The following is a 27881-nucleotide window of genomic DNA, read 5'->3' on the forward strand; positions in this document are numbered from 1 at the left end:
TATGAGCCTTTCGTCTTTTCTCTTCTTATGTATGCCGCCACTACGGCTAGACATTTTGTGACCACCTGTTGAGCTGATTTTATTCCGAACAGAAGTACTTTGAATTGGTAGTGTGTTCCGTTGTGCAGGAATCATAGGTACCTCCTGTGTTTTTTGTTCATGGGGATATGTAAGTAGGCGTCTTTGAGGTCTATTGTTGCCAAGTAATCCCCCTTTTGAACTTGTGGGATTATTTCCTGGAGTTTACACATTTTGAAGCGTTGTGTTAGTATGAACTTGTTGATGAATCTTGAGTCCATGATTGGTCTTAGAGTTTGATCCTGTTTGAGTATTAGGAAATATAGGGAGTAATTTCCTGTGAACCATTCTTGTTTCGGTACTTTTTCTATTGCCTGTCTTAGGCACAGTTCCTTGATCTCTGCGTTTAGCAGTGTTTGTTGCGATCTCATCAATTTTCTTTATCTTGGTGGGTTTGCAGGTGGGAATTTTTTTAGCCCTATGCAATACCCGTAAATTACCAAATTTAAAAATGTAATTGTCTGTTGTGATCTTTTCCCATTGTCTGTCGAAAAAATATCCTTCCCCCCACTGGTGTTTTGTGTGGGTCTTCTTAAGGTCCCGCCTACGCAGCGCGCATGCACTGCACAGGAGACCTTCAGCCATCGTGCAGCTCTTTTTCGAAGCACATACTCGTACTTCCGGCAGCACACGCCTTGCGGGAGCGCGCAGGGGAGCCCCACAAGCACGAGTATGTGCTTCCAAAAAGAGCAGACTGGTCTCCCCAGCGCGCGCGTGCACAACTCGCAATTAACTTTCGCGGCCGCGGGTTGCGCTTGTGTTTCAGTGCTTGTTTTCCATCTTGAGTTCTGCTGGAACACGCTGCGTTGGTTGTTTTCCTGGGGTAGATGGAGCCAGCTACACAATTATTGCCCGTCCTCCGCTCTCAGAATAATTTGTCTCGAAGCATTGTTATACCTGGAGTGTGAGGCATTAAACGGTAGAGGTTTTAGCAGCCACTTCCACGCTGACATATTTCCCCGCTTCACCATGAAGATGCCACGGGAGCCCTGCGTTTGATTACACGTTTAAAGGCTGTCAAGGCTAATCACATTTTGTTCCTGTCAATGCGTAACCTCCATTTCGCGTCTGCAGAGGATTATTTTCTCAGAGGCAGCGGCAGACAACAATCTGAAGAGAGGGACGTCGAGGCGAGTGGAAGGGCTGCCGACTTACAGCGGGCCACACATCAGCACAAGTGCAAAAAATCCCGGCGCGCCCCCTGACGTGGGCATCGCTCCCTTTTGATCTGCTTCGGCCCTACGGCCGCAATTAGGTATCAGGTCTTGTAAACATTTAGAGTGGCTTGTGCTTACAGGAGCTTTCCTGTGACATGGCCATCCAGAAGCAATCTGTCCGTGCTCAATGCGCTTCCGTCTGGGGCATGGCGCGTGGTGGTGGCACTGAAGCCTCCGGGTGTGTCAGCTACAAACACATTCAGATGCAACAACTGGTCGCGTTCTCCCTGTGTTTGATATTTCTTTTTAGACCTTGCTTCACTGATTAACATCCTCTTTAAATATGGCACCACATGTCCCTGTTGTGCGTAAACGCTGCCATAGAAAATTCATTTTTTATTAGTAAACTATTCCTACTTTCGCAAAAGTCATCACAGTGCATCATTAGTGGCTTTATAGACCATGGTGCTTCTGTTAGTGCTGATAATTTTATTTATTGAAGCATCAGTGTTGTACAGGTCTGGCTGGCACTGCCTGGTGGGTAGCTTGAAAGGGGCTGTGTGGGGTCTAGTTTTTTTGTGCTGCGGGCCCTGACGAGACTAAGAACAAACACGCATTGGCATAGCCAATAGGTCTTGCCTTTGGGACCTTATAAGTATTTAGTTATGCAGCACAATATCCTTACTGCAACAATATTAACTGTTGCATGGCTAAACACTTATAAAGTCCCAAAGGCGAGACCTATTGGCTATGCCAATGCTTGTTTGTGATTGAGTCAGTTAGAGCCATTTCCTCTTCCTCTAGAGGATTGGCCTCTTCCTCTGCCATTGGCTCTTCCTCAAAAGGGCTGCTTCTGTTGTTGCCAACCTTGGTAGCTTGACTGCTGACCCATTTGTTGACCTGTGTTCTGCCCTTGAGTTTGTTGCATCATCTGTTATCCTTGATCAAAGGAGCCCCTACCTGTGGGCTTCCAATTATTGAATCCACCTCTTTTTAATGAACCTCTTTGCTGCAGGGCACCCATTGCACTTGAAGTTCCGCTGTCATCTTTAATTTGTTGGAAGAGATTAATCTACCTCTTTGTAAAACAGAGCTTCTCCATAGAATGGTCTGTTGATGATGGAGGTTTGAACTTCCTGTTTAAAGCCTGAGATTCTGAGCCAGGCATGTCTTCTCAGGATGGTTTCTGTGCACATCTGCCTACTAGCAGTGTCTGCTGCATCTAAAGCTGACTTTAGACAGGTGTTTGCCACGTTTTTCCCCTCCTGGACAAAGGATTTTGCAGTCTTTTTGTCCTCCTCAGGTAGTTTGTTCAACAACTCCACTATGTCCTCCCATTGTTGGTGGCCATATCTATTCAGTAGAGCATTTGAGTTAGCAATACACCACTGTGTTGCTGCCTTCTTTTCTATCCTTCTTCCCACCATATCCATCCTCTTACTTTCCTTTTCTGGTAGAGGCCCGGTGTTGGAGACTGCATTTGCTCTCTTCCTGGCTGTGGTGACACTAATGGAGTCAGGTATTGTACTTACCCAAATATATTTATGTTCCTTTGAGGAGGTTTTATATATTTGCTCACCTCTGCTGGAGGCTGGCTCCTTGAAGGCTTCTTTGCCTTGATCCAGAATACTGGGCAGCATTGGAAGGTTTTGTGTTCCATTTGTAGCTTGTGCCAGGGTTTCTAGCAAAAAGCATGTGTCCCCTTTTTCTTCTTCTAATGGTATACCAAAATTATTTGCCGCCCATTTTACAATGTCGTTATATCAAGCAATGTCATCTAGAGGTGAAGCCTTCCAGGGGTAATTGCAAATCTCTTCTTCTGTGCTCTCGGTGTCGAGGTAGTTCCACTCATCCTCGAAATCTTTGGAGTATTTCTCCTCTTCAGGTATGTCTCCGTATTCCTCGGGTTCCTCGCCTCGAGGTTCTGGTGTTGGAGGGGAGTCGCAGATACCTTCTTCCTCTCCTTCGGCGTCTTCTGCTTCTTCAGCATTAACGTTCTCTGGTTCGGCAGCCGATGTCTTTGGGTTTCGAAAATCCTTCAATGAGGCATTAAAGTTTCCTCCTCGAGTCTTCTCCTTTTCTTTTCGACCTCAACGTTCCTCTCGGCGTCGGAAGCTGGAGATTTTCCAGACGTTAGTCTTCTGCGGTGTCATGCCCTTTTTTGTGGGTTCGATGTCGACACTTTGTTTTGGAGTCTTTGGCGATTTTCTCTCCTCTGTAACCTTCGGTTGGGTTCCATGGGGTTCTTTTAATCATGGCTGACCCTCGATGGCCTTCTTGCTCGGCCTCGGGGCTGTCTTGTACGTGTTATGTTCGTGGCCCTTCGGTTCTGGCGGATCTTTATGGTGTCTTACCATCTCAGGCTTCTTTTTCGGATCCTTCATCTTGTTCTTAGGTTGGAATTTTTCGGAGTTCCCCTCTAGGACCTCGGAGTCCCCCTCTAGGACCACGAGTCCGATCCGTCGTGCGTCGACTCCGCTGGTGCTCCCTGTTCTTACTCGTCGCTAGAGAAACCCAGGTCTCTCAGAGAGGTTTTCTTCGCTGCTTGTGACAATGTGGTGTAGTAGGCCTGTCTTTGATTTCGGCGTGTCCTTAGCGTCTTTGGCAGGAATGCTGCGCAGGCCTCACAGTCCTTGTACTGGTGATCTTCGGGCAGGCAGAGTTTGCAGACATCGTGTGGGTCACATTGCGCGTACTTGTGGTGGCATTTGGGGCAGAACTTTAAGGGTGTATTCTCCATGACCCCTACCTCACCATTTGTGGACCGGAGTAGTCCTGTGGTGTTAAACCGAAGCTCTGCTCCGGTCTCTGGTTAAGGCATCAATGACTGATATTTCTCGGCAATCTTCTTCATTTTCAAAGTTTTTTGGGGAGAAAATTCGAAACTTTCTTCTGAGTTTCCGTTCCAGACCCAACGGTAGAAAAAATAATCTGAAGATGGCCACTACGCACGTCGACCTCCAGGATACTGTCTGATGTCACTCAGGGGAACGTACCTGGCACCAAATGGTGGTCGACTGAGACCAAAATAGGAAGAGAAAAAAAGACAATGCCGGACCCAACCACTAGATGGCGGAATGATGCACAGCATGTGAATCCAGAAAAGGATTCACACTGCAAAATGGAGAATTTCGGATTCGAAGATAGTTCAGCCGACTCAGTTCCAAGCCAGAAGGCTTGCCGATTTGTCTCAGTTCCAAGTCAGAAGGCTTGACGATTTGTCTCAGTGCCAAGCCAGAAGGCGAGGCGTCTCCAACACATTGTTTCGGTGCCGACCTTTGCCAGAAAGCAGAAGTGGTGCAGTAGGCTTATATTTTTGGGAAAACGTCTTGGGTGGCAAGTGGTCGTCGGTACTTACCGCACCTTATCCTGGAGGCACATCTTCGTAGTACAAGTTGATCTTGAGTTCTGAATCCGACTCTGGGATGGAGATGGCATCATCTTCTGCCGCCGAAGCTTCGACCTCTTCATGCTCGGAATCTTCACTGAAGTTTTCCGAAGTGTGTTCAATTCTTTAGTGTTACATTTCATGTCGCCGAGCCCGACGATCACGTAGTATTTTCTTCTACCAAAACGACTTGCAGGCGACGCAGTCTTCCTCCTTGTGCTCCAGTGGTAGGCACAAGTTACAAACTTGATGTAGGTCGGTGCGAGGGTACTTGTGCTCCGGTGGTAGGCACAAGTTACAAACTTGATGTAGGTCGGTGCGAGGGTACTTGGAGCGGCACCGAGGACAGAATTGGAATGAGTTTGTTCCATCGGCGGAACTGTGGACTGACAAGACTAGTCCCGAGGGCCGCCCCGGATGTTTCCAGCCAAAGAAAGAGCGTTTCGCGATCAATTCAATAACTGGAAAACAGGAAAACCCGATTGAGAACAATACAGTCGAGGCTAGAGTGGATTATGCACCAAGGGGAACCCAGAGAACGGTTTTAAACTGGAGTGCACCAATACACGTCCGAATCCAATGGCGGAAAAAAACAATCTAACAATGAAGTCGATGCCCATGTGCACCAGCACCGAAAGGAGGAGTCACCATAACCTGTGACTGGAAAGACGCCTTCGAAGAAAAACAACTTACAAACATCCGGACCCAACACTAGATGGCAGGAGTATGCAAAGCATATGTATCTACAGCACAGACAGATACAGACAACCGTACCTAGATTAGGAAAAAAAAACTGATACATTGCAGAGTTTCCTTGAGAGAAATACGTAACTTTAAACATTTGATTTTAAATTCTACGAACTAGACAACTGAAAAATGTTCCATAAACATCTAAGCAACTCTATAATATCACCCTGAATTAGAATGTTCAGAAAGACAGCTGCACATGCTGTGTACATTTTTGTCAGGGAAAGCATTGAAAATGGTAATGAGATGTATAACTAAAAGAATGAAGGTGACCATTCTTTTTTTTACCAGTGACAACCACAGGTTTGAGGCCACAGACTTGCATTGCATCCCATCTTCTCTGTAGTTATCAGCATACAATTTGGAAATATATCAAGCAAAGCACTCACCGAATTGGATTCATGTCAGGTCTGCTTGGTTTTGAAATTGCTTTTACAAATTTCTCTGCCATTTGAATCCTAAAAGAAACAAAAGAAACAGTTACAACAAAAATATATCTTAAATAGCATGCACCAGCCTCCACTGCCTTTAAGTAATTCACTTTTAAATGACTCAACATTGTCCTCACCACAAATAATCAGTTTGATTTCCATTATTTGTTCCTTTTCTTTGTTCATTCGACGATGTTCAACCAGTACAGAGTGGGGATCCAGACTGGATCATACACATAGTTAGATGAACGGGAAAGGGGCCACCACTTTGTCATGCAATGTCCACCTATGACAAGTACATAATAATCCTATCACCATTTTTATCTGTGTATTGGAACTCCTACTACAAGATAGGCTGCTGACCAGAAGTAGTTGTTGCTTAACATCCACACCCACAATTCGACGACAATCTTGTATAAATGGGAAAACACTGGTACTAAGCCTTACATAATGTGAACTCATCTTCAGTTGCATTAATAGTAGAAAAGTGTCTTTAATTCTGAAATGTTATATGCAGCGATCAGTCCTCCATAGCATCAAGAAGCCTTCATGCATATATGCACTAAAGAAAACGATTAAGTTTCAATAATTTTTTATTATAAAGAAGTTCGCTTAAATTGAACCGCCAATAAACAACACATTTTCCAACTGCAATACAAGAAATGTGATTTACTGTAACACATGTAACTGTTATCTACGCACTATATAGGGCAGACCCCACAAGAAGTGACAACAAGAATCATGTTGAGGTCTGGGATTACACGCCGAACATTATGAGCTCCATTAGTTTCTCATTATAAAGATCTAAAACATGGGGGGCGTGGTCTATCCGGTTAGGATAGTGAAGGCGCAGTAATCACGCTCCTGGACCTTCTTCAAATCTGTAACCATCTGATCTGTTGTGGACTGTTTATAGGCACTAAGATGTCATCCTAAATAATCCCTGAGCACTACAGAGTAAATCCAGTACCTAATTCTGTGAATCCCCCTGCGTGGGCCCTGGGTGGTCCAACGCTGGAGATGCACCCTTCCCCGGCCTAGAGAGGAGACCGCTGCATGAGCACTGTGAGTAAATGGGGTGTTTTATATGGTGTAGTTGTGCAGCCTCACTGTGTAATACACTTATCAACCCCTTTAGGACCCTTAGGGTTTGTCTGTCAAACCGTCAGCGCAACCCTAGGTAGCAGTGGCACTGAGCAGCAAGGCTTACAGAGGAACAGGTGTAAACCATTTAGACTGCACCAAAACAATTGAATAAGAAATCGACACTACACAAGATATCAGACAACAATTTATAAAAAATAGATCATATTTTTATGAGAATTTAAGACACTGGAACAAATAAGATCCACTGGAGGGTTCCAGGATATGGATTTTACAAGTAATACTAAATCAAGGCATCTTTCACTCAACCACGTTGAACAAGCATTGGCAAATTCAACAAATTTGACACTTGGTTAAGTGTCAATGTGGTTGGTTAGATGTACTTGGGGTAACCAACTATGGCAGGGAGCTAGTCAGAGGGACCAGCAAGGTCCTTAGGAACAGTTACCTCCACAAAAGAAGCAGTCCTTCAGCAGCTTCAGGTACTTTATCCGTGTTGCAATGGATTCCTAGAGTGGTCCTAATGCAAGGGATGAAGGATGCTGAAGATGCTCTAAGGATGCTGTAGATGTGTCGCGGTCGACGAGGGGCCTTTCTGCAAGGATGCCTTGGTCCAAGAAGATGGTGAGAGTGTCTTAGTTGCAGGGTCGACGTGACAAGAAGTCCTGTCTGGTCTGGCCGAAGTGGACTACCAGTTGCTCGGTGCTGCGGTCACAGGCCAATCCTTCCTGGGTGGAGAACCCACCTTCTGGGGCTCCCAGTAACGCTCTGCTAGCTGCCCCCCCCCCCCCCCAAGGAGCTTCACACTCTGGTACAATTCTGTGCATCGGGTCTTGGTCCTTGGGGATGCATGGCAGCGGTGGTAGTGCCTTGAAGACTTTGGGCTACCATCTTGCCCCAGCAGGCTTCTTCGGCTGTTGTGTCCTTGTACTGCGAACAGGAGGTCAGGCAGCTGGCCTTTGGAGTTCTCTGGCTTGACTGGGCCCTGGAGACAACTTCCCCTTGAGAAGGACACAGCAGGCACAGTCCTTCGCTTTGCTATCCAGCAGGTGCAGTCTTTGAGGGTGCAACATCTCTTTGCTGGTTCTTCAGTGCAGCAGGGCAGTCATTCTTCGGTCCTGCTTCCAAGTTGATAGGGATCTGAGTTCTGGGTGCTAGGGGGGGGGGCTCTAATTATCTTCAGAAAATACCCTCAGGGTATGATGTGGTTGGTAGCCAATTGGGTTCCAGGTTCCCTCCCTCGAGATGACCACTTCCTGGAAAGTGTGGCATCAGGCTGTCCCAGGATGCACCATTCTGCTCACTCCCAACATGGCGATACTCCTCTCTCGATACTCAGAGCTCCTCAGCCCAGTCTTTAAGTCTGCACTTGCCAATTGGGCTACTGGCCTTTCCACAGTAATAACGGCAATCTAGGGGTTTTACTTCTGAAACATGTTAAAGTACATACAGCATCCCGCCTTAGGGCTTGTTAGGCCTGCCATAGTAGTGACTTACATATGTTAGAAAGGGAGGTTTGCCCGTACTTTAAATGGCAAAGTTGAGTTAGCAGTGTTAAACTGCACTTCTAGACTGCAGTAGCAGACCGACAGCCATGTTTTACCTTTTCGTACTCAAGGGAGGGGGAGGAGGGCAACAACCCGTGCTGCAGTCCACGATAGACACCTCATCCTACAGGCCCTAGGTACCCCTGGTACCGTATACTAGGGATTTACAAATATGTGGGTTATGCCAATTGGGGAAAAGTCAATAAAACCTGCATCACTTTAGGGTCGGTGAACATGCACCGATGTCTATTTAGCAGGACTCAGGGTATTTTAGAACAATTACACCAGTACCTAGTAGTCAAAATGGGGACAAAAAGTCAGGGTAAATCTGCAAAAAAAGCCTGTTTCCTTAAATAACCAAACCACAAGGGGGCCACCTATACCACCAAAAACATTACAAGAGCCTGGGTGCCCTCAATAGCCGTATGTAGGAATGCAACCTCCACCTGGCCAACCGACATTTACACTGTGGGCTACAAAAGTACACGCTTTAAACCCAAGACACAACGGGATTGAATCGCACAACACTACTGACTCCATTCGCTTTCCTAGAGGAATGACTGAATACACCATTAACTGAATGCATGGTTGCTGCTCTCGGCTGCCCATGCTGCCCCTAATAGCAAGGGAAAGCAGGCCGGGAGAAGAAGACTGTCCAATACAGAGAGCTCCGAACAAGCTATACTGAGTAACCCCACCTATCTGCAACGCACCATGGAGAAAGACAAAGGCTTTACAATACAATCCATACCAAGATACAAGTTCACCACTGCCCCTACAGGAGGAACTGGGCCACGATACACGACTCTCCAGGCCCCATGAAATATGGTACTTGCGAACCTTTAAACTATACTAAATGCCATTCAGGCGTCCCATGAAATAGTTGAAACTAAAATCGGCAGTGTCAGGGTGGATGTATCGCTTCTGCGCCAAGGTCTCTGCAATGTCACCCACAGTGTTGCCTAAGACAGAATGTACACTGTTGAAGACTAGATCACCTCCCTTAAGAACAAACTGCTAAAATTGCTACGCAAACTGCCTCTCTTGACTGAAGAGCTGAAGATGCAGAAAAATGGTCGCAATACAACCACCGAAAATGTATTGATCTTGCGGAGAGCACAGAAGCACTTGATGTAACAAACTTTTTGAAAACGTGGTTTTCTAAGTGGGAGCCAGAAGGTAGCCTCTCCCAGCTGTTTGACACTGAACAAGCACACCGATCCTTTACCCAACTCAACCCACGATCAGCTCGCCGCCCCCCTACCCCATGATTGTACAAATCAATTACTGTGACAGGGATGCCCTCTTTCAAGAAGGGCACACTAATGCATCAATCAACCTGCGTTATGATCTTACAACGCTATACCAGGGAGACTAAAAATAAGTAATGTTCCTATGACAAATTCAGAGAAACTCGGACCTTGGAATATATGCCTATTTTTCCAGCACAACTCAAGTTTCTCCAGGAAGGCCACTCCCACTTCTTCGAAACTCCGGAGGTGGCATGGGGACTTGGCAACCGAAAATCCAATCGGAAGGCGCATGTGAGAAAGTGCCCTCTTTCTTGCAAGGTATGCCCCCACTTTTTGCTGAATGGCTGATGTGCTTTTGACAGAGTGTGCCTTGGGCTCCTGCCAAACAGGTACCAAGGGCCTGTGTTCATTCCCTAAAACTGCATTGAAGCCTAAACCCAATTGGCATCGCTGGCCAAATGTCAGCCCATGGTAAATGGTACCCTAGGTACCCAGGGCCCTGTGACTAGAGGAGGCCCCTAAGGGCTGCATCGTTTATTGTGCCACCCTTAGAGGCCCTGTGCCCTGACATACATACACATTGCCTTGGCAGGCTGCATGTCTTGGTGCAGAATAAAACAAAGAGTCGACATGGCACACATCCCTGTGTGGTACAAAAGGGGGTGGTGATGGACGGAGAATCTGAACCAATCAAACACTCACACCCAGTCAACAGATCTGGGTTTAATTCATCACCGTTCTTTAGCCCACTCTGCCACCCCAGTTCAGACATGGCCATATGCAAATCAGTCTGACCCTGTGCCTCATGGGAACAGTCCAGCCCGAACTGCCAAGCCATGCCTACCGGACTCAAGCTTCCGAGGACCGGTTTCTGGCATTGTCTGAACTGGGGTGGCAGAGTGGGCTAAAGAACGGTGATGGATTAAACCCAGATCTGTTGACTGGGTGTGAGTGTTTGATTTTTCAGATGCTCTGTCCATCACCACCCCCTTTTGTACCACACATCCCTGTGTGCCATGCCCACAAAACACTGCCCCGGCATACATCAGTCACCCCTCTAGCTGGGTGCCCTATGCCAGTGGTGAGGGTACAGGTGCATGAGCCCTGTACCCCTACAGTACCCAGGTCCATTCCTGGGCACTGTAAGTGCAGTGCGGCCATTAAGAGTATATGGTGCTGGGAGGTTGTCATTACGAACTCCACAGCACCATAATGGCTACACTGAAGACTGAGAAGTTTGGTATCAAACTTCTCAGCACATTAAACTTACACTGATGCCAGTGTGGGATTTAATGTAAAATGCACGACAAAGGGCATCTTAGAAATGCCCCCTGAAACTCGACCAACTCCCAGTGACCTGACTGAGTAGCTGCCGAGGCTGCCAACCCCAGACATGTTTCTGGACCCCTAGGTTGAGAGCATGCTGCTCTTGGGGCCCTGAAACAATGCACATCCTGGGACGAGGTGCCAAGCCTCCTTCCCCAGGATGGACAGGGTTCACGAAAGAGAAGCTTCAAAGGCATACCGCCTTTGTGAGCCTCTCCAGACCACTTGCTGTACTCAGCAACTGTTCCACACTGGTTCTACCCCCTACTTTGGGCGGGAGATCCAGCGGGAAAAATACGTGAGGAAGAGAGGTGTACCCACCTGTGCCAACTCCACCCCAAGGGTGGGGGAGGCGAGGTGAAGTACAACCTTGAGTTCCCGTCATCTTGAGGATTGGGGGACCAAGCCAACCAGGGACAGGCTCCTGCACCCCTCCCACTGGAGAGTGGCAGAATAGGGGGTGTACCCACCACAGGGAAGGGACCCATTGGTCCCTGAACTTTACCTACATGTAACACCCCTTTAGTATTTAGGGGCAGCCTGAACCTTCCTTTCTCAGATCCAGCAATGACAAGAAAAGAAGGACGAGAAGCCGTGCAGAGCTAACAAGAGGACGCCGCCCACTGACTTGGCCCCAGTCCACCAGGCCTGTCTCCCCTCGAACCTGCTCCTGCGAAATCCCGGCGTGTCCAGCGGCCAGCAACCTCCCAAACCCCAGAGGACCTGCCTGCATTCACTTCACAAGCTGTTCCTCCCGTGAACACCGGACGTGTTTGAACTGCAGCTTCTGGTGCCAAGCAGGAACCACAAATCCACTCAGCACCCGCCGAGCCCGACCCGTGTTTGAGTGAACAAACATCACGCGGTGGTCCCCTCGGCGATCCTGACCCGATATCCGGTGACCCCTGACCTGCCTCAAGCCTCCAGAAGATACCTGCAGCCTCAATCTTGAGGGCCCCCCTACCGTGACCAGAGCGGGTAAGAAAATCCGATGTCCAAAGGCACCCCTGCACCCGACTCCCCACGGCCTTGTGTGCCCAACCCAGCGGTGCCTAACCATCCCTCTACATCCCAACTTACCTCTCGAAGTGGTGGTTACTCCTGGAAGATCCTCGTCCCCGAGCCTGCAGTGTTTCTTTGTCCTGGAGAATTCTTATTGAAATCAACAGGGCACCCGACCTCAAAACAGCACCCTGCACCCTAGCTCAGCTGAGGGTGCCCCTTTGGTGCTAATTTGGTCCCCAACGTGCCCTGAGCTTAACCCTAGGAGCTTTGCTCCCACAACCCTGTGGCCTGCTTACCAGCAGCCACCAACCGGAATCCCCCTATCCCCTAATGGATAACATTGGGCCTCAACACTCCGCACCCGGCCGCCCGAGTGGCACTGGGGGTGCAACAACAGTGCATCATTGACCCTGGAAGACGCCTGAGTCTAACTCCAGAACCCTAACTCAAAAGACCAATTACTTACCTTGAAACCGATAACTCATTTTTCCTCATAGGATAACATTGACACTTTTTCTCCCAAAAAGTTTGTGTTGACTTTTGAAAACTGCAAATATTCCTTAAAAATCAGCCGAATAACCAAAAAGCATTTTCTCAACAGTTTTCAGGAAATGTCCCAGTGCTGAATCCAGGATCCAGCACTGAGTAAGAAAAAGTAAAGATGAACCTAACTTACCTGCTAAGTGAATTTCCTCCCATAAGATAACATTGGTGATTCGATGTGAAAAAGTTTCTAGGTGTCAACTTTTGAACTGCAATAATATTCCTTAAGATTCGTACCTTTAACCAAAACGCATTTACTCCCCTGTTTTCAGGAAATGTCCCGGGACTGAATCCAGGATCCAGTCCTGTGTTAGTAAAAGTAATCTGAAAAGTAATTAACTGCATTTTACTTAAAAAGAAGCCCATTCAATTGAATGTACCATACCTGCAATGTGTTGCAAACTGCTTTCTTAAAACTGTAACCAAAACCAGTACAAGTTACACTGCTATTTTGAACTGTGTTCATACAAGTAATTTACTACTGAAAAGTATTGTTAGGCTCACCTGCACCAGGCTTGCTTGGTTCTAGAAATAAAACAGTATATTTTTTTATACAAAACAATTGGCCTAGAGTTCAGTTCTTGAGTGTGTGAGACCATTTGCTGACTGAGTGTGTACAAAAAATGCTATACACTGTCCTCTGATACGGCCTTACTGCTCGACCAAGCTCTCACTTTAGAGAGTAAGGTTCCATCTAACTTTAGCCTCGGCAAAACCTCTGGAGACCCTTGGACTCTATACACACTGAACCCCAGTTTGGTGCAGTTTATATAGAGCCAGTTTCTTACAGCGCACAACTGAAGAACTGTTTCAGTCTCTTTGAAATCATGCACCTCCCTGCATCCCTCCACCATGCAACGTAAGCAACAATGTCAAACTAAATTCTGGAGGACACTCAGACTAGCTTCCAACTCCTCAGACTCGACTGGATCAGAGAGGAAACAACAGTACAAAACAATTTCCCTAAAGGCCAAAAACAACCCATTGGATAGCAACGAGAGACTGAACCATCCACCCACCAGAGAAGTCGCGACCCATAAAGGGGCCACCCCATGAACCTAGTCACTGGAACCCACGCCTACGGCAGCAGCACGTTTAGAATATTCGTACACACAAGAAGGTCCACACCTAGGATATTGTTTACATTCTTCCTTTGCTTTTTTTTTATAGTTCTCACTTTGGGGAGTTAGGGGTGACAGATGCTTTGGGAGAAGGAAGTATGGAGGGGGAGGTTATTGGGGGGGTTGGGTTGTTTATTGAGTTTTTGTATTTTTGTTGCTTTATGTTACTTCTACACATGGCGTGAGAGATCCCTCACACCACACAAAGGAACTTATGTCGACTTACCAGCTCCCCAAACTACAAAGCTCCCCTACCACAGCCGTCCCCCACAGGAGTAAAACCAATCCACCTTCTATTAACAGCTTCATAACCCATAGAGTCATGACATGGAATGTAAATGGGCTCCTGGGCCGCATAAAAAGGACTGGTGTGCTCCACTATGCCAAACACTTACTCCATTCAGTACTCCTAGTGCAGGGTACCCACCTGTTGGGCGCCAATTGCCTCTTCCTGAAACGGCTCAGGTATGATAGGGTCTTTCACCCTGGCTTTAAAAGGGGCTCCAGAGAGGTCGCCATATTGCTACACCAATCCTTCCCTTTCCCTGTCCTGAACACTGTCACCGACCCCCTGGGCAGAGGGTTGGGGGTCTCCAGAAAGGGAACCACTACAACATTCTACACGTATATATCCCTCTTCACCTAACGTATCAAACCCATTCAGCTCTCAATGAAACGCTCACAAACTTACCTGCAGGCATGACCATCATTGGTGAAAGGGGTGGGGGGGGGGCAATAATGCCCTGGTTATCCCTGACATAGCAGCCAATAGCACCTCAACAGCACATAGAATGACTGAGTTCAAACAACTGAAGGGCTGGATGGACTCCTTGGGACTCGATGATGTATGGTGGATCTGGCACCCCACAGACAGGCTATAGATCCACTCCTCAGCAGCGCATGGGACATGCTCACAAATGTACCTACTCCTGGCTCCTACAAATGATGTCCTGCATAATAGCAGAGTGGAGATTCTACCCAGGGATATCGCGGATCATTCTCCGGCGAAGGCCCAATTCGGGACTTCCAGGATGGCCAATGCACAGATCTCTGGACCACTGAGTTACAGCCCTACATCAATTCTAATATGGGGACTGTGGCATTCGCAGGTACACTATGGGGGGATGTGGAGGGGGGCGGGCGCGCAGGGGGGGGCATGGTGGGGAGGCCTGGCGGTCGGTAAGACAATCATCTGTGGAATGGCCAAAAGTTGTATACGACTGATGGAGAGGGACCACAAGTGGGAGGAGACAGTCTTGGATGCCTGAATCCTCTCACTAGAATGACCAATTTCTCAAAATTTAATCGAGAGACTCCAGATGAATCTTGGAGGAGCTGTAGCCAATCACAAGCAAACACCTATGGAGGAAGCACACCAATGTTGCAGAGAGCCTCCACGCACAACATATATGAACACGGGGGACAAAGCCGGCAAACTGCCCTACTGGCTTGCCGGCAAACAGCTATACTGGTTTGCCACCAGAGACATGGCTACCAGAAAAATCCCGGAGATACTTGATCTAACATGTTCCATCAGATTCAACTCAAGCAGGATAGCATTGGCATTCATTGATTATTATAGTAGATTAGATGCAGGCCATCCCCGACCACCTTACGAACAGCATTGCCCTGGATTAAGTTGCACTAAATGAAACTATTTCATTAGAAGAAATCCAAAAGACGATATCAGGAATCAAAACAGGAAGACACCCGGACTTGTGGGCTACCCCCTAAAATACTACGGAGAATATTCACGAGATCCTCTTCCCTCACCTCCGTGGCTTATACCTGGAGGCAGCTCAAAAAGGTCACCACCTCCCATAACTAGAAATAGCCACCATAATAGTCCACCCTAAGGCTAGTGAAGATGGGACTTGGTTGAACCATATGCAGATATATCATCTCTCAAAAACAGAAAGTTTAGGCCTTCACTTTCAAATGCATTTGTTTACAAATATGGTTTATTAAAGATTTCTTTACTTAGGGAAGTCATTACAAGTGTAAAGCCCAACTCTCACTTAGTTTCATGTTCCTCTGTGGAATCCCCTACATATATTGTGTTCTCATGCAGAGCAGTGGTAACAGCACTCAGGTCTGCAGTTTGGTGCTTAATCTCCACCTCCCCTGCTTCTGTATTGTAAGGTGACAGCAAGCCACATCAGCTTTCAAAGACCGTGTACAGTTGACTGAAAATAGGGAACTCAGCCATAAATGAGCACAATAGGTATTTCATTTCAATGTCTTCCAAGCAGCAAGGATATATATGACAAACAACCTTAACTGGTCAACCTGAGTGACAGCTCAATGGTAAATCCCTTGCCTTTGATGTACTCTTACTGCATTTTTTAGATAATTCTTTAAAGGCCACATGTGTGGCACAGCAATCTCTACTTTGTTAAGTCTGTAAAAGTGGCACATGTTCATAGATGCTAAAGTGGCAGAGGGAGCTGTGGTACTTCTTGGGCCTTCAATTGTTACTCTTTAGGTGTAAACCCAAACAATGTCCCTCTGTCATAGATATTCTAGATAGTTACCACCCAATACATAATGAAGCATAGCCAGTAACATCACTCACTGAAACCTCTCACATTCTACCACTTACAGGGATCATTGTGAAACCCACCAACAACACTGGCCACAGTCACTTAAATCTTCACACAACAAAAACTTCTCACACTCAAGCTCACTTGCCCACACCATTCACCGAATCTCAGCCACTTAACACACTGCTCCACTTAACAGAACTAATTATGTTCCATAGACAGTCATTTAGAACACTTCTTTGTGTTGTAAAGTGTGATCCGGTCACTTCCACAACATCATTCACATCCAAAATACTCACTCAACACCAATCATCTCAACCATTTGCACCACTCTCAAAAGCATCCCACACCACACATTTACAAACCACACATTTACAAAACCATAGTCTCTCACAGCACCACACAAACTGCTCCTCCTCAGCAAAAAACAGCTTTAACCTAGGCAGTCAACAAGATCACTCACTAGGAATTGTTTTATGACCGATCTTGTGAAGAAGCTTTTGCATGTTTTTTCTCTGGTGTATGCTACGATAGCAGCAAGATGCGTCTTTATGCTTGAGTAGTTGATGTGACTGTCCAGGAGATGAGTCAGGTATATGATAACTGTTTCTTGTGTGTTGACTGAGTTAATTTGATTGTCAGCTGTGCAGCAGGTGGTGTATCGCTTCCATTTTGCGGCATAGCATTTTCTTGTCGTTTGTTTCCTTGCCTCTTTTAGAATTTTCATAATTCGTTGAGGCAGGCATAGGGGGCCAAACTCTATGTACTCAGGTGCCAAGCCGCTAGTTGTAGCATCATTGGTTCTGGATTAAAGATTTGGCCCTGTTGCATTGTCAATAGGTCTTTGTCCGTTTAGATTTTGACAGTTCTAGCAGACTTTAGTACCATGCCTGTCTTGGCCATTGAGGGGCAATGAGAATTAGGTTTTTTCCTAGTTGCCTTGCCTTTTCCAGTACTTTTTGTATTAGGGGTATTGGTGGAAAAGTGTATGCAAATGTCCCTGACCAGTAGAGCGACAGGGCATTCCCTTTTTACAGGTGGTGAGGAAACCTCGAGGCAAAGCACTGGCATTTCTAGTTCTGTATTGCAGCAAAAAAGCCTATAACTGGTATTCCCCAGAGATTGAAGATGTATTGTACTGTTATGTGTTTCAACTCCCATTCGTGGGAGCAGTTGTTTTGTCTGCTCAGTTGATCTGCTGTAGTGTTGTATATTCCCAGTAGATGAACTGTTTGCAGATTGATTGCTTGGCATACTGCCCATTGCCAGATTTCCTGTGCTAGTTTGCTCAGTGGGAATGATTTTGAACCTTCTTGTTTGTTGAGGTATAACATTGTTGTGGTGTTGTCTGTTTGAATCAAGACAGTTCTTCCTTGAATGTTTTTCTGGAATGCTTTCAGTGCTAGGAAAACAGTTTTCATTTCAAAGTAGTTGATGGTTTTATGGAATCCTGTTCATTCCATTGACCATGTACTTTCAGTTATTTGCAGTGCGCTCCCCATCCGTTGAGGGATGGGTCTGTAGTGAATGTCACAGAAGGAGTAGTGCTCCTGAAAGGCCTTGTGTTATGTTGTTGGATGCCCACCATTGTATCTCTGCTTGCAGCTTGTGTGTAACAACCACTAGATCCTCCCAACTCCCTGTGGCTTGAGACCACTTGTTGGCTAGCTATTCCTGAAATAGGTGCATATGTAGTCGAGCATGATGTATAAGTGGGACAAAAGCAGGTACTCAAAATCTCATGTTGAACTAAATCTATTTTTTTTATACTGTTGCTCCCATAAATATCAGGGGCCTGTGGTCCTGGACGTCAATGCTGCTAACGACCATGTGGTATTTGTGAGAAAGTGCCCACCTTTCTGCATGGTTGCCCCCACTTTTTGTTGAATTGCTGATGTGCTTTGACTGAGTGTGACCTGGGCTCCTGCTAATCAGGTACCCGGGGCCAATGTTCTTTCCCTAAAACTGCATTTAAAGGTTAAACCCAATTGGCATCTCTGGCCACAGGTCAGCCCCTGGTAAATGGTACCACAGGTATCCAGGGCACTGTGACCAGAGAAGGCCTCTAGGGGCTGCAGCACTTATTGTGCCACCCATAGAGGTCCTGTACCCTTACACTCACACACTGCCTTTGCAGGCTGCGCGTTTGGTGCAGAACAAAGTGAAGAGTTGACATGGCACACATTTCTGTGTGCCATGCCTCCAACCCACTGCCCTGGCATTGATAAGTCACCCCTCTAGCTGGGTGCACTATACCAGAGGTGAGGGTACAGGTGCATGAACCCTGTACCCCTACAGTGTCTATGGCCATTCTTAGACATTGTAAGTGCAGTGCTGCCATTAAGAGTATATGGTGCTGGGAGTTTGTCATTACGAACTGCACAGCACCATAATGGCTACACTGAAAACTCAGAAGTTTGGTATCAAACATCTCAGCACATTAAACCCACACTGATGCCAGTGTGGTATTTAATGAAAAATGCACACAGAGTGCCTCTTAGTGATGCCCCCTGAAAACTAACCTACCACTAGTGTCCAGGTTGTGGCGCTGCTTTCAGCTGCCACCACCAGCCATGTTTCTGGACCCCTGCTGCTCTCGAGGGCTGAATTAATGCACATCCCGGGACGAGGTGCAGAGTCTCTTCTCCCAGGATGGGCAGGGTTCACAAAGGGGAAGCTTCAAAGGCTTGCACCTTTGGGAGCTTCCCCAGCACACTTGCTGCTTTCAACAACTGGTCCCCACTGGTTCCGACCCCCACTTTGGGTGGGAGAACTGGCGGGAAAAACAAGTGAGGAAGAGAGGTGTGACCACTTCTGCCAACTCCACCCCTCAGGTGGGGGGGCGAGGTGAAGCACATCTCTCAGTCCCCGCCATCTTGCAGAGGAGGGGACTCAGCCAACCAGGGACAGGCACATGCCCCCCCACTGGAGGGTGCCATAATAGCATATAAGTGTATTTTACACGAGCTGGGAATTGTAAAACTTGAACAATCCTGTACCTTTGTCACAATAAGGTAAGATATCCAGTGTCTTGAGGGTGAGGCCACATTTTGCATATTTCAGTTTGAGTGGGGGTGGCCTCCTTCCCTCTTTCCTCTCTTTCCCCCTGGGCTCCCAGTATATTGACATAGTATATACAGAGCCAGCTTCCTACAGTATTTAAGTATTATATGGGCAAATTGCCTTTCACTCTTGCACTGTAGGACGTAATTCCTATAACACTGTGAAACTGAAGGAGGACGTGGGACGCCGATATAACAGGGAAACCTAAAACCACCATAACCTAGGGATAAGCTATAGGCGTGGTGCAAACTTGGAGGGATGTTTAGTCCCCATTAACTCGTCCCGAAGTCTGGAGCCTTAACTCTTGATATAGGATCTTTTAATCATCTTGGACATTTTATTATTACAACTAGGATATACCTATTCTTGTAGAAATTACATCCTACAGTGCAAGAGTGAAAGGCAATTTGCCCATGTAATACTCACATAAATACCACATGGTCTTTATCAGAATTAGATTCCTGGACCACAAGGACGATTTAACAATGACCTGCTTTTGTCGGTCATTAGTGTGCCTCACCATTATAGAGAAGTGTTTACTGCATTTGCACTGAGAGAGATATACCTATTGTTGCTGTCCTCAAGAAGGTGAGCCTGCATTGTTCATACCACCGAAACGCGTAAATACCCCTCCCTTTATGTCTAGTTAAATTTGAGGAACATTGAAGTGTAAGTGGAATAATGCCTAATACTCTTGTTGTATTGATTCCTCCAAATTAACATATATGTAATTACAAATATGTATGTCTTGGTTGCTGTCTCTCTTGACAAGATGGATTAGTAAAATTATGTGCAATATTTAATTCGAAATGTAGATGTTTTTAGATATGATTTTTTAGATATATAAAATTGTACAAATGGTTTTTATTGTTTAATTAAATTGATTTTTATAATTGCCTTTCGGGTCCTCTTTCAGATTGATATTGAGAAGTGTGTGATTGTGAACTTAGTGGAGTGTGCAATGTCTGATTGTGTCAATTTCTCCAAGAGAATGTTTATGTTAATACACTGACTGTTTAAGGAACCCTGTTTCTTTGAGTAGTGGGGCCGCTCTCCTCTTTTTGAGATAGCGTTAAATATACACTGATACATTTTGGCATGAGGTGTAGCAGGAATGACCAAAAGATAGGACACTTAAGATTATATGAGTTGCTGTGTTTAGTTGGCAGAGCAACACCGTGTGGCCTCTGTGTGGATTGTTTTTGGTGTTGTTAGTGATGGACAGAAGCTGCTCACATACTGCTGATGTGAACATGTGGCTGTTTTCATGCACAGAGAGGAGAGTGAGAGAACTTCACATGTGGCCATGCCTACCATTCTTGTTAGGGATTATGTTCCAAATCTGGAGTGGGTATGACTCCCCTTGGAGTCCAACACATCCTTGTTATAGTGAATGGTTCTGTCTGCCAGTTACTGGAGGACCCTTCATCTATTGGAGGCAGCCAGATTTTTACTGCCTCCTCAATTCTAATTTGTCTAGGATGTTTCCCATCTTTGTTCAGTTTTGCAGCATGCGGGAGAAGGTTGTTAGATTGGTGTGTTTCTTCCGGTATATGGGATTATCAGCCAAGATTTAAGTCTAGAACTGAGGGCTCTATCTTCAGACTTTTACTTGAAGGATTGGCCTTCTCTTGCATCTCACACTATCAACAGCAGTTTCACACCCTGCACAGACTAGCAGAGTGCAGTCACATACTACCTGAACCACTGCCCCACACCTCCAATATTAGTACAGCAGCACAACACTAATTCATATATTAGCAAACATATCACATTGTGAATCGACTAAGCACTCTATCATTCATGTAAAAGATATTGAAATCCACCACGGGTGTAATGATTGCACCGGCATATGGTTAGTAATTGTTCTACTGGCTTTACCAATGCTTTTTTTTTAATTTATGGGATGGACATCCCTAATGCTGCCTTTTTTTTTATCCAAACAATACAAAATCACTCCCATCCGGCTTATCCCCTACACCAAGCCCACACAAACGAGCTACAATGCAGTGTTTTGTACTGCACTTCTGCCGTTTGTAAGCATTATACAATAACAGGTGTTACTGTTACCTAATTTAATGGCATTTAAAATACCGACCTCGGAAGAATAGCTCAGTTGGCCTGATTGGGAATGGAATTTATGATGTAGCTACCACCGCATCTTTCAGCAGTGACTGTTCAACTCACCGAGCCATCCTAGCAATTCCACAGCTCCAGTCGGCTGGCGCTCCAATCAACTAGGTATATTGGGGATCGGAATGGCGGCTAGGTTCGACACGAAGTGATAACGCGCATATGAGAAATATTAATTTATTCGTTTACGACCGACACTTGGAGTACAAAAGGAAGCGAGGCGGTCTCAGTTGTATAGACGCTGGCGGTCCCGATTGGTGGAAGCCTTGTAACAACAGACAGACTTGGAGCTGGAAGAGGCTTAGGATTTGATACGAAGATGGCGGAACCTTGAACGCCCTAGTCCTTATGAGGCCTGGAAATTAGAAAGGCTGAAACTCGTCTACACTTTTGTGGAAGGCACCATTTCAAAATTTTGAATATGTGAATTAAATTCAAAAGGAGTACAAGAATACTAGAGGCTCATGATTTTACCTCCTATGCTCCTATTTTCCATATGGCGACCTTTTGGTAAGGAATGTCTTTGGTTATACATGATTTAGAAGCATCCTTTGGTTAAAATAATAAGGGCGTGGACTCTAAAAAGGTTCAAGGATATATTTGTTGTATATGTATTGATATATTGTGTTGTTTGTATATTGTATATATAATAATAATAATAATAATAAGGGAAGTTTATATAGCGCCTGGTTACGCACAAAAGGCGTGTCCCCGCGCTGTGGTAAGTGGAATCAGGAGAGTAACAGCCACAAGGACAGCCCGGCTTACAGCATATAGAGGTGGGTTTTTAATTTCTTCCTGAAGCCAGATTCAGATGGCTCCAGGCAAAGGTCCAGGGGCAGCGCATTCCAGCTTTTCGCGGCTAGATACCTGAAGGACCTACCCCCCCATGCGTGCTTTTTTTATCCTGGGGACCTTAAGTAGCCCTGCGCAGGAGGAGCGCAGAGCACGCGTAGGTACATACCGGGTGATCAGGCTCTGTAATAGAGCGGGTGCTTTACCTTCCAAAATGCGGTGACATGTGCAGAGGGCCTTAAATTCGACCCTACTCTTTACAGGGAGCCAATGAAGGGCCTGGAGGGCCACCTTAGACGCCGATCTCTTAGGGAATTTTCAGGATATGTATATATGTATAATCTGTGTGTGTGTGTATATATATATGTGTGTGTTTAAAAACAGCAAAAGATAGTGGATTTTCAATTTTGCAAAAGATGGTTTAATAAATAGAAAATAAATCTTTTTTGAAAAAAATCTTTTTCTGGGTTACCATTAGTTGAAGAGACTTAAAGAAGTGTTGATTTGTTCTGGAAGAGAGTAAACTCAAAGATAGAGATAATTAATTGTATCTTTATCCTTTAAATGCTTACACTTTCTTTCCCTAGGTATCATATTTAGTTATTCTTGTATCACTACCTAGATGCCGTGTGGTTAATTGGTTTCCCCTGTAGTATATAGTACCAATCAACTAGAACAGCCCTCCACCCACGACTTTTCAAATCTGAGGCACATATTCACCGTCCAGTCACATCCCCCAAACAAAGCCTCACTTTCTACCCACTGTCAAACAAGTGCATTCCTATTCAGAATCCGCTCGCTCATTTTCCAACAGAACATTGCAACCCACCATCGATACTCATCCACACACCCACACACACACACAGGAAAGCGGTAAAAGGGGACTGAATGGGAAAAAAGAGCAGAACATTTTAGACCTTAAGTGACAGATGCTTAGTCTTCTTCAATTAAAGGGTATTGATTTTATGGACCTTGGAAAGATGAAAAAGATGTGTGAACCCACTGGAACTCGAACATGTGACTAGGAGGTTAAATATTGATCCCTGGAGTGGATGCAGTACTCAATTGAGCCCCCAGACTTGACAGCAGAGTATGGTATGCTGGTCAAATTGGTGACCTGTGAAATATAAAATAAGATCTAGTTTTACACCTGCACTTCCACATGTGTGATCTTGGGCACACTTATTTATCTCTCTCTTCCATGGTTCTTTCATCTGCTAACTTCAGGAGTCCTTATAACCTATCTGAAAGATATAAAGCACTATGGCTTTGTAGATATTTCTGGTCTTACACAAAACAATGTGGGAAATCCACCACGATGCTGCACTGTTTGCAGTCATAAATTTATGTGTAGGAGTAGGATATTATGCCTTTAGTAAGGACGTGAGTGGGTAAACACCCTTGCACAGATGATCTGTGGGTATTCAACAGTTTACAGATGGGTTTTCTACTACTGAGAGTGACCTTTCAAGGCAGAGAAGAAAGAGATGCATCACCATGTTTCACTGTTGCTTAAAAAAACAAAAACGAAAAGACTTTTCCCTGTGGACAAAAGATATGAATAACAAAATATTCGTTCACATATTTTTTTACTGAGTGCACACAAACTATGGACAGAGACAAAATAGGCGAATACATAGGGTGATATTCACTTTGCACTTTAATGAATCTAAAAAAGAATTGTAAAATTATGCAAATCGCAAATGGGCATTTATGTATGGATGTGGTATTTCTATTGCACAAACCTAGCCTAAAGGCAGCGGAATACTGTACATGGCCAAAGGCAAGCTTAAAGTCAACAAGAAATAGGAAAAAAATGCTGGGTTGTGGCAGGTTAATACATTGAGACAGTTTTCTTTAAAGAGGTGAGTCTTAAACTCTCTCCTAAATTGGAGCAGCACTGTGGTGGCCCTGATGGATTCAGGGATGTTGTTCAAGATCCTGGGTGCATAGATGGAGAAAGGCTGTTCCCCTGTTTTTCCTTTTTTACACTTCTTAGTCTGCAGTGAGATGGTGACCTTGCTCTGGGTGTGCCGAGAAGCACCAGAGATAGTGAGTTTGCCGTCAAGATAAGTAGGCGTTAGGATAACATTGTAAATGAGGCAGTCCTACATGGTGATGAGGTGGTCACTAAATACCGGCACCAGCCTCCCCTTGAGCCGCCTAGTGAGAGATCTAGATGGAGTCAGAGAAGGAGCTGCTGCTCTGACTTTTGGCTAGGCTTACGCAATAAAAATGCCATAAACATATATACATACAAGCAGCCCTAACGCAATTCTATTGAAACCTGAGGCTCCGCTGCATGGTCAGCCTAGGCAATCTTAAAAAAAGTTAAGAGACCGTAAGTCGCAGAGCTGTCCTCACCAAGACCCAGGAGTGGGCCCTAAACAATTGGCATCACATCTTGAATGTCCCAGATTTGCTGTGGCAACAGTGTTTGGGACAGGGCCAATAAAAGGAATCCCCTGCTTGGGGTCCAGGTGGGACTTCAGCTCTTTGACGTAAAACCCAAAAGATGTCAGGAGTTCTGCTGTCATCCAGAAGAGGTCCAGGACTGACTGCATCAAGCCTGCCTTGAGCAGCCAGTTATCGAGGTCTGAGAACACAAGCATTCCGCTCTCCTAAGGTTGGTAGTGTAATCAACACCATCACGTTCATGAGCACCTAAGGGGCGATGGTGAGGCCTCCCTTAGTACAAGGAACTAGTGCGCATAGCAACCCTCTCCTTTCTCCCAATTTGGCACCAACTCAATGGCACACTTGGCCAGCAGTTTGACTTCTTCCCGCTCGATTAAAGAATGATCTGCAGAGTCGCTCTGCTACAGGGGAAACAGGGTGGGATGGAAATGAAACAGGGTGGGGTGGAAATAAAAGAGGTTGGTAGCCCCTTCAAAGGATTTGCAAGATCCATCTATCTGGCAAGAGCCAGGGAGGAAAGGTCATATCCTGAACAACACCAGCCGAGTATGGACCTGTGAGAGCAAGTTAAAGTGGCATTGCAGCCACATCAGTAAGGGAAGAAGAGGAGAGTTGTTGCTGTTCACCATGACCTCTGCTCTAAGAGGACTGGGTCTGCTGTACCTGCACATGGTGGGGAGGGCTGAAGTTATGTGTAAGCTATCCTGACGGAATAAACTCTACCCTTCCTGTACTGTTGGTGGAACTGCTTGCTGGGAGACAAGAGTCTTAAGAATCATGCTTTGGCTCGACTGTCCTTAAATTCTTCAAGTCCATAAATCAACCTTCTCTCCAACAATCTGGGGACATCTGAAAACCAGGATGATCTTATCCAGGCATGCATTCCAAGCACTACACTGCTGCCAACAGGTCCCCAAACACAGCTGGGAAGATCTTGCAGGCCATGACTTATAACAGATGGATCATGAGGCTAAACTAGTCGGGGGGCATTCTCTTTACGAAGGCACCAATACGTTTCAACAGTCTATACGGAGACTTGTCGGAAAGGCATCAAGAATGACTTTTAGGCATAGCATGCGTTGTCAAAACAAAAGATCAGGTTCACTGTGGGACTGTCCACGTAGTCGGGCCACAGGTCGACAGACCATGGGGCAATTCTACAAATTGCACAAGGCTGATGAGAGTGTAGGTGAGAGTCTCAATGAATGTTAATAGTGGACCCGAAGAAGTATGGCCGGTTGAAGGATCTCAGTTAATACATCTAGCTTAGTTTCAACAGTAAAAACAACAAGGTGATGGATGACATGCTTAAATTAATCTCAGCCACTAGCACTTGCACAGGCACGCGGCATTCCAATCCATTACTTTTCATCTACCATGTCATCTCAGTTTGGAAATATTCAAATCAGTTTTCACTCTGCTCCTCATGGGAACAGTCCAGGCCAAATGCTCCCTAAACCGAAATATAAGCAACCCAGGATTATTTTAACCCTCGTTATGGGCTCATCAGCCGGATATAACTTTGTTCCAGTGGCACAGTGAGTGACCCAGGTCTCGGCATCCATGGCAATCTTAGGGCATCAAATGCAAAGAGCAGCAATGTGATGAATAGAAAGCTTGACTTAATCTCAGCCACTGGCAATCGCTCAGGGCCACATTCCAAGCCATAATTTTTCACCCACCATTCCACCTCAGTTTGGACGCAGCCTTATGCGCCCAGTTATCCCTTTTAGTATACTTTGGTATGTTACCCTAAGTGGGACAGGTACGCCAAAAAGGGGGTCTAGTGCAAACTGGATCACTGGAGCCTAGCTATACACGGGTGATGAGCCGATAACAAGGGCAAAACCAGTCCTAGGTTTCTTGTGTTAGTTCAGGGAGGACCAGGTTTGGCAGTTCAAGCTGGACTGTTCCCATTAGAGCAAGGTCAAGACTGATTTGCAAAAGGCTGGGTCCAACCTGAGGAGCCATGGTGTGCAAAATAATAATGGACTGGGATGGGCAACGAGTAATAACCAGTGGCGGAAATTAATTCAAGCATTCTATCCATCACGTGTTGTATCCTTTAGTATGTCACTCTAAGTGAGGCAGGTATGCCCAAACATGGGTCCTGTGCCACTGTGCCACTAGAACCAAGCTATGTCCAGCTGATGAGCCCATAACAAGAGCAAAACCAGCCCTGGTTTGCTTGTGTTCTGGTTTAGGGAGGTCCTAGCTTTGCAGTTCAGGCTCGACTGTTCCCATTAGAGCAAGGTCAAGACTGATTTGCATTTGGCTAGATTCACACTGCGGTAGTACAGTGTGCAAAATAACAATGGACTGGAACGCTGCCGCAAGTAACTAACTGTAGCTAAAATTAATTCCAGAATTTCATCAATCCCTTTTTTTCTACTTTAGTTCCAACATTAGGCAGCTTTAAATGTAGCACTTAAGCTACCCTTCACACAAATGCTGCGAAAGAGGAATTTACTTCCATTTAGGACCCAGCTGGGGAGTCCAGCTTTGTCCCTGGAGACATATCCAGCACATTGAGATTTGTAAATACCAGTATACCCAGTCATCTGTATAACAAAAAAAAGAGAAGTACGTAATCTGCCTCCTTATCATCAGTGTTGTGGGGAACACGGTGCACATCCTGAACTGCATCAGATCTGAATAAGGCCATTAGCCTCTAACAGTACTGATGCAGAGGCTCAGGATCACAGTCTGGTTGCCTAATGACTGGTTGCGCTTTTGTAATCGTAGCACTACACAAGTCTGCAGCGCATCAACAACGGGAGGGGGGGAGGGAGGGGGAAGTGGGGTGTCAGGGACAAGCATCAGAGTTGGGTCCAGGGCTGGTGGAGTTGCAAATGGCATGAAAGGGACTGGTGCTGCGCAAGGGGCGGGGGTGTAGTGTGAGCTAGTGTAGGTCAAGGCCTGGGAACTGGTCTCATGGGATAAATCGACACCGAGGGAAATCCCACCAGAAGAAGTCCAACAAAAGTCCCTTGAGGCTTGAAAGTACCCGAATGTGAACAAAAGGGACATGAGAGAATCTGCAAGAAATGCAACATGGCCTCCTAAAAGGCTGTTTTTTGCTGCAGTCTCAATGATGGCCCCTGGAATTCAGGACACGCAGGAACCAGTTTCGAAACCAGATCACTGCCACAAGACAGCTGTAGATTATGATCTATCAACTGACTCCATTACACCTTCACACCTCATTTCTAGTGGTGAGAGTGAGTTG

At 45.9% G+C, this 27881-nt stretch overlaps 1 protein-coding gene across 1 annotated transcript in view; it reads right to left on the reverse strand.

The window, feature by feature from the left end:
• CMTR1 (cap methyltransferase 1) overlaps nt 1–27881 on the reverse strand; it is a 650563-nt gene that overhangs the window by 127055 nt on the left and 495627 nt on the right. The window contains exon 20 of the mRNA XM_078647373.1: nt 5760–5828. Within this exon, the coding sequence (XP_078503499.1) occupies nt 5760–5828 (69 nt within the window). The remainder of the gene's footprint in view (nt 1–5759; nt 5829–27881) is intronic.

Source organism: Lissotriton helveticus, chromosome 6 (assembly GCF_964261635.1).
Source record: "Lissotriton helveticus chromosome 6, aLisHel1.1, whole genome shotgun sequence".
Classification (NCBI taxonomy): Eukaryota; Metazoa; Chordata; class Amphibia; order Caudata; family Salamandridae; genus Lissotriton; species Lissotriton helveticus.